At 40.5% G+C, this 18,778-nt stretch overlaps 1 protein-coding gene across 1 annotated transcript in view; it reads right to left on the reverse strand.

The window, feature by feature from the left end:
* afg1lb (AFG1 like ATPase b) overlaps nt 1-18,778 on the reverse strand; it is a 43,569-nt gene that overhangs the window by 23,014 nt on the left and 1,777 nt on the right. The window contains exons 3-7 of the mRNA XM_084738036.1: nt 15,654-15,708; nt 14,480-14,581; nt 14,091-14,218; nt 6,705-6,804; nt 1,305-1,363 (exon numbers count right to left, since the gene is read on the reverse strand). Coding sequence (XP_084594162.1) covers nt 1,305-1,363; nt 6,705-6,804; nt 14,091-14,218; nt 14,480-14,581; nt 15,654-15,708 — 444 coding nt within the window. The remainder of the gene's footprint in view (nt 1-1,304; nt 1,364-6,704; nt 6,805-14,090; nt 14,219-14,479; nt 14,582-15,653; nt 15,709-18,778) is intronic.

An 18,778-nucleotide genomic window follows, 5' to 3' on the forward strand; every position in this document is an offset into this window, starting at 1 on the left:
ATTGAGGTAACTTCTATAATCCAGCTTAATGTTTACTAAATCAGTAAACATTTGAGAATCTCTCTTGTAAGCTGTGAAACCAGGAAATGTTACTGATCAAATAATGCCAGCTGAGAACTGTCATAATGCATCTGTTCTATCATACTAATGTATGTTTAAAGTCACAATATGTTAAGTAAATCAACTATTAGTGATGGTATTTCATATCAGAGCCTGATATTAGCTGATATCATCTGCTTGATACTGACAAGCATGCTTTTGTAAAATCTGTAGTTATTTACAATTATTTATAATCATAAAAATGCCTGTGAACATTGACAGTTTCAAGGATCTGATGTCTTTTTGAAAAATAAGGTTTATTGTTAAAATGTAAAATATCCTCCCTCCATCTTTTAAAAGCACAATTAAGGGATAATTGCAATATTGGCCAATACAGTGATATTTAGAATTTCTTTACTCCCTGATATTGTTTATCAGCATCAACCCCAAAACTCCAGCATTAGTTGGGCTCTACTTCATATCCACCTAATTATGCCTTTGTGTGTGTGTTTATATTTTTGAGATGTGGACAGAATGAGTGGCCCTGTGAGTAAAATAAAACCTTTCTCTGTTGGTTGTTGTTTGCCTCTACATTATTTCTCATGAACAGTGAAGAATAATCAATGCGTTTGTGGCCTAACGCAGAGCAGTTGGACGTTGCTCACTTTTACTATTTGGACTAAATACCAATAAAACGTGCAAGAATGCTGTCCTCCTCTGTTGCAAAATGCATGACAACAAATTATTATGCAATTATTTATGATCATGATCACTCCAAACACATCAATGATCATCTGAGATGCAGGCAGGATAATGGTGCTACCTGCTTGAAATTGCAAAGTAGATTTTTCGCTGAAAATGCTAACCACCACAGCGCCCCTCTCCTCTCCTCTCCCCCACCTCTCCTCGCCCCCTACACCCACCTTACTTTTGAAATGCAAGCAGTCTGGGTCAGTCACTCAGCTCGTCCGCCCATCTCTCATTCACATTACCTGTGCTCACACACGCTCTTTTCCATCTCCCCCTACCTTTTCTCTCTGCGCGAGTCTTTTCACCGTGCCCTGGTATGATCAAAGACAGCTTTGTGACACTGTGCGAGGCATCCAGGAAGCAGAAAACATCAAACCACTAAAGAGCAACTTGCAAAAAGACAGACACAGAAGGACACGGGCGCACATGCAAGAGTGTGTATGTGTGTTTAGGTGTGTGTGATAAACAAATGAATAAATTAACAAGACAAGAGAGAGGGATGACTTTGTCTCTACCTTCAGCACGTCGATGAAAGGTAGGAAGGTGTCCCTCTGAAGTCCGTTTTTGTACAGATCTGAAAGAGGAGGGGAGGGCCTGTATTAGAGCTGCTGTTTAGCCTCCTAATAATGTCATTCCCCCGCCGCAGATTGGCAGATAAAGTGGCTATTGATGAACTGAAGGATGGGTGGGGAGGCACGACAAAAGGACTGGGACCAGGAGAGAAAAATGGATTTCTCTACCGGCAGCGGCAGCAACATAAAATTCATTACATTCCCAAACAATGGTGGCGGGAGAAAGGACTGTCGCCTTTTCAGCGCGGACAATGTCCACAGCAGCTCGCTGAATAGAGGTTTCAATTAGCTCGGCTGGAACAAATTACATCTGAAGTAGCATCCCTGATAGACAGATAAAACAGATAGGGATGCACACACAAACACAGACAAAGACACACACACATACACACACACTGAGGCTTAAGCTCTCTCTCTCCAGCTGCAAACAAGTGCTCGTTGTTGATGTTTGGGCTTAAGCTCGCTACAGCGGGACCTGACACACGAATAACACTCGCCTGATAACTCCTATACTGTAATGGACTGTGTGTGCCGTGTACGGGACATGACTACTGCAAAGGTTAAAGGAACAGTTCAATATTTTGGGACGCGCTCCGAGAGGTTTTTTCAGGATATCGACGCCACTCTGATGTCTGTGCAGCAAATATGAAGCTGGAAACAGGAGCAAGTTAGCTTAGCTTAGCACAAAGACATGAAATTAGCTAGCTTGGCTCTGTGCAAAGGTTATAAAGCCTCCCTACACCTCTTGACGTTAACAGATTAAAACATTACATATCTTGCGTGCTTAAAACGAATGAAAACCAACATGTAAAAATAACATGTTGCAGTTTTACAGGAGGTTGTGTCCCAGAGCAGCGAATTCCTGGAAATGGTCCACCATAATGTATACCATAAAACCACACAGTCCTTTTTACACTTCTGTTTTTCTACTGATTAAACAAGCAAGACATAACGTGTTAATAAGTGAGTTTTAGAGGCAGATCTAACACAGATTTGTCACCTTTGGAAGAGCCAATCTAGCAGTTTACCTTTTACAAGTCTCGGTGCTAAGCTCATAATGGTACTTTCACATTTACAGTTCAGATCCCAGAGCAAGTGTTTCCCCTAGATTGTTTTTCATGCCTGGTGTTATGCACTGAAAAAACCCTAAACAGCACCTTAGCTTAGGTCTGATGGCACAGCAGGCAGTCTGCAATTTATATCTTGATTTAAGTTTTTGTTTGCTTGGCATATTCCCTACTTCAAGTTGATCAAGTTGAAATTATTGTATAAATGTGAGCTGTGTATCATATGGCCATTGCAAAATGTTAGCAAATCATGAACACAGTATGCATGATTCCTTGCTGCACTTGAAGAGAAATGCCACTGTGGCTTCATAATATGTACATTTTGCAAACATAAAGAAACCCAATTTGGACAAAAATGCAAACTGAGCACATTTCCATTTGTTTTACAAGCATGTGACATCAACACTTGTATCCAAGAGTTTCCAAAGCAACGACGCTGAGGTTGACTCGAATTTTGTAACAGTGTTATGCAGAGATCCCCACATATACAATTCAATGATTTCCACATAAATCCCTCTGATGGGCATCGTTCAGTAGTGTGCTGCAGCCAAATTTGGTTGGCAAAGGCATGACCCACCCTACTCTGCGGGTACATCAGGAGTGGATAGGGTAAGAGTATCAGGGTAGGTCAATCAGAAGTAGAGTACGGTTGGTCACGGCATTTTCTTCGGCCTCCTATCATCAAAAAATATTGCCTGATAATCTCTGACTGAAACACCCATTTTTGGATTACTTAAACACGCAGTAGTCTCTCATGTCACTGCTTATAACAACAGGTGTTTATCTGCTGCTAGAAGGGCCACTTTAAAAAGAAACTATGGCATTAAATTGAGAGTATACCCACTTCTCCAGTCACCACTACACCGCGGTGCTCAACTAACTCACAGCAAGAAGGCGAGTAAACATATTTCTCTGAATGTCAAACTGTTCCTTTAACACAGCAATGGTGTCATGTGTGCTTTGAAAAGTGAGCTAAACCACAACAGTCCACAAATCTGCCATCTATGTGTAGATGTCAAAGAAACCTAGTACTGGAACTTGAAGAACTCAAACTCCAGAGTTTGTATTTTCAGAGCAATGGACTTTTGTTTTCAGGATAATAGGCTTAACGTTACATTGACAGACAACTGGCAGTTATAAACAGCTGATAAGTTTACAGCGGAGGACTCGCTGTCAAATCACAATGTTGCGCTCATCTTGAACTCCTGCACTGCTCCTGCAGCCTGCCTGAGTTTCCTGAAGTCTGGGAAGGTGGGGGCGAGAGAAAACAACTTGCTTCAACCACGGACCGTATATTAAATAGGATTTAAACCTATTTAAATTAGAGCCTGTAAATCCAACTCGCTACTTTGACTGCAGTGTTTGTTTTTGGACAGTTTCTCCTTTTGTGTTATTAAGTTAATCAAAATAAGCTCACACAGACCCCATTAATGTAAACTGCATGTGAGATCCAGTACACAGAAGCTGTAGCACTCCAAAAAGACACCATTTATCCCCCTAACCCTCCTTAATATCATTAAACTCCATCAGTGTTTAAAAATAACAACATGCTACTTTAGCTGTTCTAGTAAAAACTCTGCCTCATCACACATCCAGGGCTTTTTGATAGCAGCATCTCCACATCAATAAAGATGGAAAATGTACGCCTTTCATGTCCAGTTGTCTCTTACGGCTTTCAGTGTTCCATTAACCATGTAATTAATACCAAGTAGGCTCTCTATCAAGTTTGCATGGTTTGGCGCTTTGTTCTTAATAGCTAGTAAATATCAGAGACGCGCGTCTTTGTCTACGAGGGCCATCTTTCTGCCATCCACTCTGTACCCACTCGAGACTTTCAGACATCAACATCTTCCCGAGGAAAAAGAGGCATCAGATAGTACATCATGCATTTATCTCTACCTTGATCACTGCCTTGCTCATTCTTTTCTCCAACCTTGCTCCGCTGGCACTAAATGTAACATCAAAGACTGTTTAAAACATGTTTGTATCATGTCAGTGAACGCTGTACCAAATGTTCCTTGCTTTTTATCTCTGGTTAATTGCTTTACAGGTGTGGTCTCCTAAAGCTAAATTGATTCTGGCTGGAGACAAGCACTTTGGGATAAAAGTATTAAGTGAATAATGTAGATGTATGTAAAGTAGCTGAGAAATCTGCTGGAGGAGGAGAAGCAAACATTGTGATGTTCCTGGAATACTACTTATCGTCTCAGCTGCAGGTGGATGGTGTAGTTGTTGCTGAGTAGTTAAATGGACCATCAGAGCTTCAGGCAATATTTTATTATTAGCCTTTTGCATTCTCAGTCCTTCTGAGCAGAGCTTTCAACAAGCCCAGTTCCAAAAAGCTGGGATGTTGTGTAAAATGTAAATTAAAAAGAGAATGCAATGATTTGCAAATCATTTTCAAGTGGTATTCAATTGAAAAGACAAGATATTTGATGTTCAAACTGATTAACTTTATTGTTTTTCATAAATATATACTAAATCTGAATTTGATGCCTCCAACACGTTTCAAAAAACGGTACAGGTGACAGTATCATGATTGGGTATTAAAGGGGCATCCTTGAAAGGCTGAGTCATTGGGGTGGATGGGGTAAGACTCACCACTCTGTGAAAAACTGCGTCGGTGAATAGTCCAACACCTTACGAACATTTCTCAACACAAAACTGCAGAAATTCATGGATGGATTTCACCACCTACAATCCATAATATCATTACAAGATTAGGAGAATCCAGAGAAATCTCCGCATGTAAGGAGGCAAACCCAAAAACAAACATTAAATGCCTGCAACCTTTGACCCCTCAGGCAGCCCTACGTTAAAAAAAACATAAAATTGTGTAAAGGATACTAAATGGGCTTTGGAAAACTAGTTAGCATAACTGTCACATCTGTTAAGGCCCCATTAATGCTGGGTTTTGGAGCAACATATGCTGCCATCCAGACGATGACTTTTTCAGAGACGTCCCTGCTTATTTCAACAAGACGATGCCAAAACACAGTCTGCATGTGTTACAACAGCGTGGCTTCGTAGTAAAATAATTCAGGCACCTGTCTCCCACTGAAAATGTTCGGTGCATTATGAAGCACAAAATACAACAACACAGTCCCTCGCCTGTTGAGCACTTATACAAGCAAGACTGAGAAAGAAGTTCACAAGTTTATCAGTTTGAACATTAAATGTCTTATATTTTGCCTTTTTCAACTGAATATGGCTTGAAAAATTTTTGCAAGTTGCATTGCATTCTGTTTTTATTTACATTTTACACAACGTCCCAACTTTTTTGGAGTTGGGTTTCTATATAATGACTAAATAGTGTGCAATATTCATGTTTTTTTGTGTTAATTTGAATGGCCAGGATAACTTTGTTATTATCTACAATTTACAAAAGTTTGACAATGTTTTAAAATGCAGCCGACAGCAAACTTTAACACCAACGTACACCAGAGAGATGAAGAGGGAGAGGGGCAGTTCAGATCATTTATAATGAATAAAGCAGCGCTGTGAGGATACAGAGGAGACGAGCATAATGCAGTTCTGTCTGTTCGTCACTGTTAGCAGAGATCCAGTCTGCAGTGTAATTCACATTTCACTGATAAGCCACAAAACTATACAGTAACACTTGGATTCATGGTTTTAAAGAAAAAAATTAATATCACATCAATTCTTCTGTCCATATTCACATGCTGCGTCCTCTCCCTCTCTCTCTGCTGTGAGTCTGATGCCTTTTTTTTTTAAATTTCTTTTAACTCTCCCCAAACAGGTACTGCAGCTGCAAGAAAAAAAGCTTTGGGCCTCATTCGATGCTCCAAAATCAAAACAAAGTTGGAGTAGAGGAGCCATGGCGGTTTGAGGATAATACTTTCAGTGTGAGTTTACAACGACAGGTGTTCTACAAAACGTCAGACGCTTTCGGAAAGTTTGGGCCTTCAGTTTCAAGTTATTCCGATTCCAATTTCTTCCATTTAATCTTTCTTATCAAGGATTTGTCAACATTACAAATAAATAAAAGTAAGTGAAAGAGTTACAAAGTTAAAAACTACCATATCCATTTTATTCCTTTGTTTTTAACTATGTTTTAGTGTCTTTTCCTTCTGTTTTAATGGTTTCTGTTTGGCCTTTCTGTTGCCATAATGCCTCCTGGGCGTCCTGTTCTTTTGGTTTGTCTGTTAAAGCACTTTGTATATCTTTTTTTTTAAGAGGTGCTATATAAATAAAGTTATTATTCATTTTCAAAAAACAATTTATACGGTGCAATGTGTATGTGGTCTTGTCGTACCATCAGGGGGTCTGTTGGAGGTGGCCACCACCACCACTCCGGTCTTGAACAGCGTCTCGAACAGCTGCTTCAGGATCATGGCGTCAGCGATATCGGTCACCTGACAGAACAGAGCAGAACCAGAGAAGAAGAGAGACACATTCATGCGCTGTATAATTCACCTTTTCTCGCCACACCACATGTGTGTGCATCTGAGGTCAAACCATGCTGTCAACACTCCATGTTAATTAGTGTCATTCAGGTGTGCTCATTCAATCCTTTGTGTCTGGTCATGGCCATTCACACTCCATCCACACGCACGCACGCACACACACACACACACACACACACACACACACCTAAACCACTTGAACTGACTGCAAATGGTCACGAAGCGGCTTTCTGCTGAGGACAAGTAGCTGAGGCAAGGCAGCAGTCCCGAGGTAATCAACGGAGCAGACGTGAGAATGACTGAACGCAGGCGAGAAATAAAGAGGAAGAAAAGAATAATGAAAACGGAGCAATGCGAATCCAGACTGGGGTCACGATGGCAGACAAAGCCTCTATCCAAGATGGCCATATAAAGGCACAGAAAGGTGCGCGCGTGTGTGTTGCATGATCTCGACACAAGGCTACGAGGTTATAATACATAAATCCAATTCAACTGTTTGCTGCCTTTTCATCTCCATCATTTCCATGAGTCCACAATAAACAAAGGTCAATAACAACGCTGCAGCAAGGACGCTCATGAAGAGCTCTGACCTTTCTATTTGTAATCCAGTGCTCTCACTTTTGTTCTTATTCTCTTATCTCTCTCCCTCGCTTCACCTCTGTTGTTCTTTTGAACATCCACAGAGAGAGACATCATGTCAGCCTGTGATGCACAGCACGTATATAACACACCTGATTAAACATAATGACTGATATGAGCACATTGTCAAAGAAAATGAATTATTTCCGACTACTGTTGTCGCTCACAGTCGTCATTCTCATGCTCTTTGTCATTTACATGTAATGTTTAAATGTACTATAAAGAGTTTTTTTTTGACTGGTTATGTCTCAATTTTACACTAATGCCTCTGTATAAACAAAATTAGCAAAAGACGCCAGAGCAAACAGAAGATTGGCTATTTCTATTTAGTCATTCTTAATGCCGGCCATCAGATTCTTCTAGACACCATGTAAAACAATTTACTGCATGCAGATCAGAAGAGCCAAGTTAAAAGGCAGCAGGGACCACATAACTGAAACTCTATTTTAAGCCTTAAGTTAAGATAGGAAGCATCTAAGATAGGATTTTTCCCAATTTGGTGTTACAGAAGTAAATCCGAACTACCTTTAGGAATCCAGTCTTATCTTACTTCATCCTTTATCTCAGGTTGTACGTCTGTTACTTAGCAACCAACGCTACTTTTCTCATCTTGCAGAGCTTAACAACTTTGTAACTGTAGTGGCATTTGTGGAGAGACGTAATCCAGTTAAAAAAAAAAACATTTACTGAAGAAAAAGTTGAAAATTTCATTCTGTCACACTGTAGAAAACTTATGTGCTCCCATGGCTGACACTTATACACTGCCCGTGTAAACACAATGAATAAAAATTAAGAATTTAACTTCAATACTCACATTGTTGTTTTTACAGTAACTGTTGGTTTTTAATCACTGCAACATACAGTACATGGATGCCTACAGACAAGAATGGTGAAAAAGCAAAAATGGGCACTTCTGACAGATGTGTTAGCAGCGTTGGTAACATCTGTAGCGAAATCTGTAGAAAATGTTCTTTTTGGAAAATTACAAACAATGCTAACACATTTTCTTCACCATATCCACCAACCATTGCGTAAAAGCAATAAAAAACAGTCATTAGTTAGCAAGTTAGCTTAGACTACTATTAGCTACTGTTAACAAACACTACTGTTAGCTTAGCCAACACAACTGTTAGCTATTGTTAGCAAACACCACCATTAGTTACTGTTAACACACACTACCGTTAGCTACTGTTAATGAACACTACTATTAGCAAACATTAGCAAAACCGTTAACTAACGATAGGGAACACTCTTGTTAGCTACAGTCCTATTAGTGAGAATAACCATTTTGTGGTTATGGTGGTGAAAATTGCTACAATTAGCAAACATAACCATTAGCTAGTAAGTAAGTTAGCTACTACTACATTTTGAAAAGTGGAAATTAGCACAGGTTAACAGTTATCCTAAAGTTAGGAGCATTTATTCAAGATTTTGTGAAGTTAGGATGCTTTTGGAACACTAACTTGGGAACTGTTCTGGCTTATCAGTTCCTAAACTGAATTACCATGGTTCCATAACAGTTAAGATAGGATATCCAAGTTATGAAGTTTCAGCTTACGACCGCTAAAAAGCCCTTCCCTTTCAAAATTAAAAATTATTTCCCAGCACACAATCCACATTTCAAGTAAACCCTGAGATACATTACAAACCATCATCTTACAGAAAGGACATGAAACCTGCTTAAGAACTAGAGTGTCTTGAATAAAAGAAAGACTTCCGTCCCGCCCTCTCCTCTTACTGCCTCTTACCTACTTTCCTGTCTATAACAGGCACTTCTGATGGCCATACCCACAGCATATGCCTCCTTTCATACTCTGGAGAGTCTTCTGCTTTTGCATATTAGCCCCACTGCCCTTGCCAATACTTGATTAACATTTGTGTTAAAGCCTTGATTTCGCTAAGGAGAGGTGGCTAGGGGCATCAAATTAGTGTGTGGACGTGTGTGTGTGTGTGTGTGTGTTAGAGAGTGATTGTGTGTGCGCGTAATGAGAATCAACAGAAAGCCAAGGCTCTGTGTCTCTCTGAAGGGGCCCCCATTTCCTCCGACCGCAGGATTTTATTTTCATTTCAAAAGAATCATTTAAAAATGACCTTTTATACAACCTGGATTTGTTTATTCATGTGCCCTCAACATGGGCATAGTATGAGGGGCAATATTGATTGCTGAATGAGCAGGGGGAGAGGGAAAGAGAATGGGTACCCACAGAATGAGAAAGGTGGAGGGGGACTGATGTAGCACTTGTGGAACACAAAAATAATGGTGCAATCTCCGTCAGCCAATGCCGATATTTAAATGAGCATCCAATTACTCCAGCGGCTGTCAGTTTACAGCGAGGCCCACGGGTGCCAAATTAAACCTCTTTTGATGTTACACCTCTTTATGTACACAACCTATGAGCAATTTCACAGAGGCTGCACAGTGACTGAGGCCCTGAGACAATGACGCTCAAGCGTTTTCTTCTCACTCTTCTTCTTCCCTTCTCGCTCTCTCCCCATCTTTCCATCTCGGACCTCTCAATGGCGAGTATTCATTAGGGGAGCCGGGTGGGGGCCGTAAAAGGAGGGAGGGGGGCTACAAATTACTGATAATGGCACGGCGCTAATGAAGAGAATGGAGAAATGTCATTAGCATTTAAGAGGATAAGATCCATCTGACCCGCCGCCGCCAGTCGCTTTCTAGCTCCACTCACTTAAGGAAGCAGGAGAGTGCGACTGATACCCAGAGCCTCATTTGCATGGCTGAGTGGAGGAGGATGCTGATTGGTATAGACCCCCCACCACCACCACCACTACCACCACCCCACACCACCTCCCTCCATCCCCAACTCTCCCAACCTCGCAACCTCTTGTTTATGCATCACAAACAACGCGCACATGTCTGCTTGTTTCCCCTCCATTCACCGGTAGCAACAGTCGACAAGCGAAAACAGCAAAGCTGGCGACGGCAAACAAAACAAATCAATGAGAATGCACAAACAGCGCCGCAGTTTAAAATGTGAAAGACGGGCGGATGAAAGGAGCAGCTCTTGATCCTCGCAGATGCATAGAGAGTGATTAGAGGGAGCAAGCGCACCTTCTGTGACCTTTGACCTGCTGGCATTAACTGTAATGATATCAGTAAGAGGAGCATCATTGTGCTGCTAACAGATGTGTTTGGCTAATGATAAAGACAGAAGCACACGTCTCTCTCTACCGCGCTGAATGACTTACAGAGAATACACAGAGCCTCAGCAGTGGCTCGCTCCTTTGACACCGAAGGCTAAAATAATGAGAATTTCTGCAGCACTAATGGCTGAAAGCTGCTTTTTAGTTTTGTAAATCCAGTGTGCAAAAACTATGCATGACTTGGCTGTAATGGTTTGGAGGCAAACAAGGTAATGATAACAGAGCTACAACGATTAGTCGATTAATCACCAGCTATTAAATGAATCCCAAACCATTTTGCTAATTGTTCTGAGTAAATCTGTAATATATTTACAGTAAGAAATTATAAAATGACAATAATATACAAGTTGAAATACTCACTTCTCACTTCCTCTTTTGACATTTACTGTCAAAGTTACTGTTTGCCAATTTCACGTCATTCAGAGTTCAAATTAATTAATGTTCACTGAATGAGTAAGTGTCTGTTTATGAGTTGCAAGAAATCATCTAATCTTGCAGAAGGAGTCGATGTTTATAACAGTTAAATTGAGCAAATTGTTAATGGAGTCTTGCAGGCAGTGAGACAACTTGTGTATTTTCAGAGCAGTGGGCTTTTATTTTCAGAAGAGTTGCAAACAATTACTCGCTGAATCCATTATTAGCCAGCTGTTGAGTTAATCACCAACTATTTTGATAATCGAATATCGTTCTGTGTCATTTTAAGGAAAAAAATATCCAAATTCCATGATTTTGGCTTCTCAAATGTAAATATTTTTGGTTTCTTTACTACTCTATGGCAGTAAACCGAATATATTTGGGTTGTGGTTAAAACAAGACATTTGAGGACGCCATCTTGGACTTTTGGGAGACAGTGATCAACATTTTTCACAATTTTTTGACATTCGGCGGACCAAACAACTAATAGATTAATCAAGAAAATAACTGTCAGATTAATCGCTAATGAAAATAATCTTTAGTTGCTGCCCTCGTTTTTGGGAAAACAGTCTGAGCTTCACATCGACAGACAATAGCTTACAGCGCAGGAATTATTGTCACTTGTTATTGTCTTGTGCTCCTGCAGTGTTCCTGCAGCCTGCCTGAGCTTCCTGGAGTCTGGGGAGGAGGGAAACAACTCGCTTCAACAATAAATGCGATTTCGGCGTATTTTACATACCGCCTATGGCTCCAACTTGCTATTTGGACTGCAGCACTCATTTTTGGACATGCATTTATTACATATTGCTCTGACTTCAGATTCTCAAATGTGAATATTTTCTGTTTCTTTAGTCTTCTGTGACAGTAAAATGAAAACACCCCACACTGGGCTTCGGGAAACAAGGATTATTTTACGAATCAAATAACTAATCGATTAATTGAGAAAACGGATCAACAGATAATCAAAATAATCATTAGTGGCAGCTCTAAATGAAAATTAAATGTTAAACTACACACGTGTTTACTACTACTGTTCTGATACTTTACTAAATACTGAGGAGAGAGAATGTTTCAAATACAGCCACGTATATCCTGCGATATTTAAACACTGCACATCCTTGTAAAATACAGACATGTCTATTGTTGTTTATTTATTAGATCCCCAGTAGCTACTGTATTATAACAGCAGCTACTCTTCCTGGGGTCCTCACTGTCATGTCAACATGTCAATATGTAAATATACACAGTACAACAGAATCCGTTTACCCTATTCATTCAGTAATCCTACTTGCATCATATGCTGCCAATACATTCCTCTGAGTGATATATTTTACTGTATGCAGTCATGTTTTTGCTGTATATCTTTTTCCTGTATTTAAAGTAGGTATATATTTGCTTTTAATTTCTTTGTTGCTGTTTCTGTTTGCTGCAGTTGTTCCAGCTGCCAAAAGGATCCTTTATTCACCTGTGCGATTAAAGTGACTCTGATTCTGACTCTGATTGCCACTGGAAGTCATTTTACATTTGTGCTATGTTCAAAAAAGGCCACTAGGTGTCCCCAGTCTTGTTTTAGTGGGAATATCGAGATCAGAGGCACTCAGTTGTCCAGCGAGGAAAGACACTGGCTGATCACAGACTGAACACTCAACACTGAACTCAGAATACACACAGTGCAATATTTAACATGTTTTAACCATCGCTGGTCCAGCAAGACTGAAGGTAAAACATAAAGGAGTTACTAACACCCACAAAAGAAAATAAAACTGTGATATATCACTTCATTCATGTTTAGTTTCTATTCTTTTGTTTAGCCTATACAACTCTTATTATTTATTTTCACTGTCTCTGTTTATGTGTGCATAATGCTGTCCTTGTTCTGCTACATCAATCAAATTTCCCTGCTGAGGATCAATAAAGATTTATCTTATGTTAATATCCCAATAGCTACCCTATTTGTATCTGTTTTTACAGAACATATAATGCAGAACATGATGCTCAGGTTGATTTAAATTTAGTACAACTGTGAACATTTATGAGGAAAAGAGGAGCTCCCTGGCAGGTGTAAATGCTGAGAAGCCATGACTTTTATTTTATAACCTTCCCCCTAACTGACTGCCAGTATTAAAATGTTCAGCAGGTCACCGATGCCGATCGATACTTTTATTTTCTCTGTTTTTATTTCTAGAATTGGTTGACAATTATTGAAGGTAAATAAGTTAAATATTCTTGTTAACATGATTAATTAAGTTTTTTGTTTAAGAAAGCAACCTTCTGAGTACTTTTGTATAGTAATTTTGGTGCAAAATGGGTGCATAATCTATTTCATTCCAGTTTAAGAATTCACTATATCAGCCACCATATCGGTAATCTGTGAATTGCCCCGCCCAAAATCAGCATCAGTGTCAAAAATACCATGTGCCTTGGACTCCAGTCAGAATAATGTACAAATAATCACTTTTGCATATACTGAAACACAAACATGACCACTTCTTGTCAAACTTGCAACATATTGATTGATGTAAACATGCAAAATTAGTTTTATCCGGAAGAGTATTTGACATATTAAGTTTTAAACATGAATATTGTACTGCATCCTAACTGCTGGGATGTTTCTCTTTGCAAACCTGTTTAAACCTTTAAAATTAAACAGGCATTATCTATACTATACGCTCCAAAAGATTTGGTTTACATCTCTGGCACGTTTTAAGGGTATTTATGTAATCATCCCACCCAAATGGTATTTTTTACATTAGCCTACCTAAGCATCAGCATGCCGTTATCATACAGAGTTCTACTAGCAGTATATTAACCTGTTATTTAGTTATTCATTAGTAACGTTTAGGCAAATTTATGCAGCTGATATTTGAAGTATTAAAACACACGACAGTATGCAGAATTCTTATTGTCTAGTTTGCTTCATGTGTCTAATGTTCAAGCAGGTTTTTAAGAACAGACACACACACACACACTCACACACACGCACGCACGCACGCACACACACACACACACACGCTCACCTGAAACTCGTCAAAACACAGGAGGCAGGTTTCATTGCTGATCTCCATGGCAACCGGTGATATGGGGTCATAGGTGAACATTTTCCCTAGCCTTCGTTTTGGCAGGCTTTGTTTCCTCCGATGGATCCCTTTAAGCAGTACACAAACGTCAGGCACACATCTTAAAGCACACCTGCGTCTGCAAACCCCAAACCCCAAACGACAATGCTGAATAAAGCGGTAATTTCACCTGTATGCATAATGGAAGACAATTAGCAGGAGGGCTTCAGGACAAACACGGAGATAAATATAGGATCTCTGCGGCGCACGAGGAGTCAGAAAACTTCCTGAAAGTCATGCAAAGCCAGCATGCAGCAGTTAGAAGAACAGAGTGGGAGGATTATACTAACTTTTGTGGATGTCCAACATGAAGCCATTGAAGTGGACTCGTTTTTTACGAGTGTTTTCCACGCGGGAGTAAAACAGATCCATGAGCATGGTCTTCCCTGTGCCTGAAAGAGAGATTAAAGAAAAAATTACAACTTCTGTCCTGATCTCAGACATCTGGTAGAGAAGCCACTCCCAAACTTAAGAACCCCAAGGTCCAATTTGAAATCTGAAAATCGTTTGCTGCCCTTTAATCACAACTCTGATCAACAAACAAGACTAATCCTGTCAATGATTTGATATATTTGATTTGATATGTTCCGGTGTTAATGTAACAGGTCACCAAATATGGTGTAACGCCTGTTAAACTAGGCCAGATAAATAAAGAATAACATGTATTACTTTTTAAAAATGAATCATGAATACCTTATGGTGATTTCAAACTTACAAAATTGAAATTTAATTTTTTAAAATATTTTCTATGATAAAAAGAAAGACCTTTTGTCTTTTTTTGGGGGGACAATGCATTGATTTTTCAACTGAGCCAGACAATATATCGTTCAGCTGATATAATCTGCTGATATTTGTCCAACACAGTTATATCGATCTATATCGGAATCGGGGCAATTTTTTTTAAAGAAAATACGACGATTATATATAATAATCAGCGGATATATTGATAGGTCAGGCCCTATTTTACATCGTACAAATGTCAGGGTTATTATTCAGCATTTTACACTTTAAGTTTTTATGTCCCACAGACCCAATTATTCTCTGTCTTATGCTGCGTTCACGACAACTCAGAATTCCTAAATTTACTACCTCATATTAGAGAAAGTGCAATGGAACGCAACTTAAAATCGGAGTTCTTACTTGTAAACAACCCCGACTTCATGAGAAAGTCATTTTCTAACGTCACACAACAGCAGCACTCACTGAAGCCTAAAAAAAATAATGCATGTTGCATATTTAAGCACAAAAAACAGGAGAGGAGAAAGTTGACCAACGCACCAAGTTTGCTAAATGGTCACTGGAGCAAAGAGGGAAAAGGGGCGGGACTTAGGAAGGGCCAGACGTAGGTGCAACAGATTTGTTCAAGTTAAGTTGTATACAAGTTTAGCAATATCATTTGTGAGTCTAATGGAATATTTACAAACAGAATGATAAAAAAAAGACTTTTTCTATATGTGATCTTACCAACATCTCCATAGATATAGAAGCCTTTGGGTGGTGGTGGTGGAACAGGTTCCTCCTTTGGGGGTAAGAGAGGAAAAATGAGGAAATGACTGTAGCATGTTTGATTTTTATTAAATATTTTACCAGCTGCTTCTCATCATAAACAATAACAGACTACAGTTAAGCACAAATCAAAAGCACTATTCAGAAATTAATGCTTTCCTTATTAAAATCACAAAACCCTATAGCCGGTGACCTAAATAAACTTCGTTATATTCATTACCATATAAGACTGAATCATCGTTTAATAAACAAAGTATGCTGAGGCATTAAGCCACCACTACAGTGTGAGGTTTCACATTCTCCAGACTAGCCCACTGCAGGGGAGGAAGACAAAGGGGATCTAATCAACAAGACAAGCCAGGGTTCCCACGAAAGAAAAGCATCATCAGAGGAACAATGGGGGGATTTGTCAGACAAAACGGAGAGGACTGGATGAGGCTCCATACGAGATGGAGTGGACTTGTCTGTGCAGCCTGTTTAGCGCTGCTAATTGTGATACGGTACTGTTGCATTGAGGTGCTGCTGGAAGTCATTGTGCTGCCTGCCTCCTATCATCAAAAGGTCCTTGCTTCAAAAAAACACGTCTTCTGTGTGACCGGGCTGAGAATATCGAGTAAAGCCAAATATCTCTAAAGAGAGCCCGAGCCATGTGAACGCATATGTCATCAGTTTAATCGTGATAATCTGAAACATATTGGTATATAGGAGGACGGATGATAGATGTTTCATCAGGGTTTAACAACGGCGTGGTTAAGGATTGTCCGCCCCTGTAACCGGGCAACGGCAAATAGCTTTGGAATTAACTCAGCACTAAATAGAAAGGTTTGTCCTCTTAAAATTTAATTTAGCAACTATTTCATGGAGACCGTACTCAGTGTCCACTGCACTTGGTGTCCACTGCACAAGGAGCACTTGACTCTGGTAAATGCACACAATGGCCAATTGAAAACTAAATGAAAAAACAAACTTGTTACCCATCCTCTCTCTCCCCACTCCTCCTCCTCCTCCTCCTCCTCCTCCTCTTCTCTACCCCCTTCATCCCTCCGTCCCCGCCCGTCCCGTTTCTCCCGTCCTGTGCTGGAGTGAAATACTGGAAGAGCAACAAGCCTTTCCTGTCTGCTCTGGCATAACAGTGTGTGACTTCTCCCTGACTTCCCAAGCTGCCCTCTGGCATGGCGGGGTAATTGTCAGCGGTGGCTGGAGGCCATTCTGCCACGGCAGAGTGGAGAAGGACAAGGCTGTCCCTCAGCCACTCTGTCTAGCTGAGCCCTGTGGCCTTGTCTCACCTCATGGCGGAGGATATAGACTGGCACATGAGTGGAAAAGTTCACACGCAGAACATGGCCACTTTGGCTTTGAGATGTCTTGAGGAAAAAAAAACGCTTTTGAACATGTTTATCTGCAGCCAGAGATGTCTCGTCTCTCACAAACAGAAGTTAATGGAGGGACTGTGGGAGTCTCGGTTGGGGTTAACTGGTGTAACTGTCCTTGTGGAGACCTACGATGTACAGGAGGACTCTATGATGCAGGTCTGACTTGAAGAGGGTGGCTCCCTCAAAACAATGGCCCATTGTTAGCCGACCATCCGCAAAACCACGCCACATTGGGTCAATATTAAGTCAAGTGTACTCTCCTCACAGACTTGGTCAGTTAGTGAGGACAATGGCGGCACTTTCACAGAGAGAACAGACACCGAAAGGACAGTGGTATGACCTGATTCAAACCAGAATAATTGCGTAAGTACTCCAGTCAGTGTGTATGTGTGTGTGAGAGACAGAGCAAGAAATAAGGTGCAAAGGGAGAGGGGGGGGGGGCGGGGGCGGTGGTGTTGATAGCCTAACACCAAAGTATTTGTCAGAGTCCCGAATCAAAAGCAAAAAGGACAAGAATGGCCCAGACAATGGGGATCCCCTCATTACTGCATGGGGACGGTGAGAGTGTGAGAGGGGTGCCGGGACGGGCCCAGCGGGAGGTCTGCCCTGCTGCCTTCCAAAATCTCTGCCTAACCCTATGTGTCTGTGCCAGCCAACCAGCAAAAAAAAAAAAAAAAGACTCCCACCACAAAAATACTAGACAGTCAGCTCCCCTGACCTAAAAACAACAACAGCCCCCCTACATTACGCCGTTCCAAAACTCACATGCACAATACACTTCCCAGACCCCTACCCTCCCTTTGACCTGAGCCCCACGGCCACCATCAATGATACGGCTGCAGTACAGTGCAGCGGACTCTGTGAAGTCCCTCCATATGTTAGACGTCAATGGGCCTCTCTAACAGAATGAGAGTCCAGATGCCACTCAGTAAAAGGCTTTAAACAGATCCGCCATTTAAATTGTAAACAGTGTAGGGGTCGACTGATTATCAGCTACAATATTCAGCATTTTTATATTTATTGGAATTGTTTCTTTTTATAGAATTACCAACAAAATAAATTACAACCCCGATTCTGAAAAAGTTGTGACATTGTGTAAAACATAAATAAAAAACAGAATACAGTGATTTGCAAATAATTTTTGACATATATTCAATTGAATTTCAACGGTACAAAGACAAGATATTTAACTATTAAACTAACAGCTGGACAGTAAAAGTTTGGACGGGGGCAACAAAAGACTGGGAAAGTTGTGTAATGCTCGAGAAATACCTGATTGGAACATTCAACAGGTAAACAGGTTAATTGGTAACATGATCATGAAAGGGGCGTCCTCAAAAGGCTCAGTCATTCACAGGCATGGAAGGGGTGGGGCTCACCACTTTGAGGAAAAACTGAACAGCGGTTCTCAACTCAAAACTGCAAAAATGTAGGCATTTCACAATCTACAATCTACAATCCATAATATCATTGAAAGATTCTGAGAATCTGGACAAATCTGTGCCCATAAGGGGTGAGGTCTGTGAACTTTGACCCATCAAGCGGCACAGCATTAAAAATCCACATAATTGTACACAGGATATTATGACATGGGCTCAGGAACACTTTGGAAAACTGTTGCCGGTAAACAGTTTATCGCTGCATCCAAGATTCTACCATGCAAAGTTAAAACCATATATCAACAACATCCAGAAAGTCTCCTCACTTCTC

Source organism: Lutjanus erythropterus, chromosome 15 (genome assembly GCF_056507025.1).
Source record: "Lutjanus erythropterus isolate fLutEry1 chromosome 15, fLutEry1.hap2, whole genome shotgun sequence".
In the NCBI taxonomy this organism is placed as follows: domain Eukaryota; kingdom Metazoa; phylum Chordata; class Actinopteri; order Lutjaniformes; family Lutjanidae; genus Lutjanus; species Lutjanus erythropterus.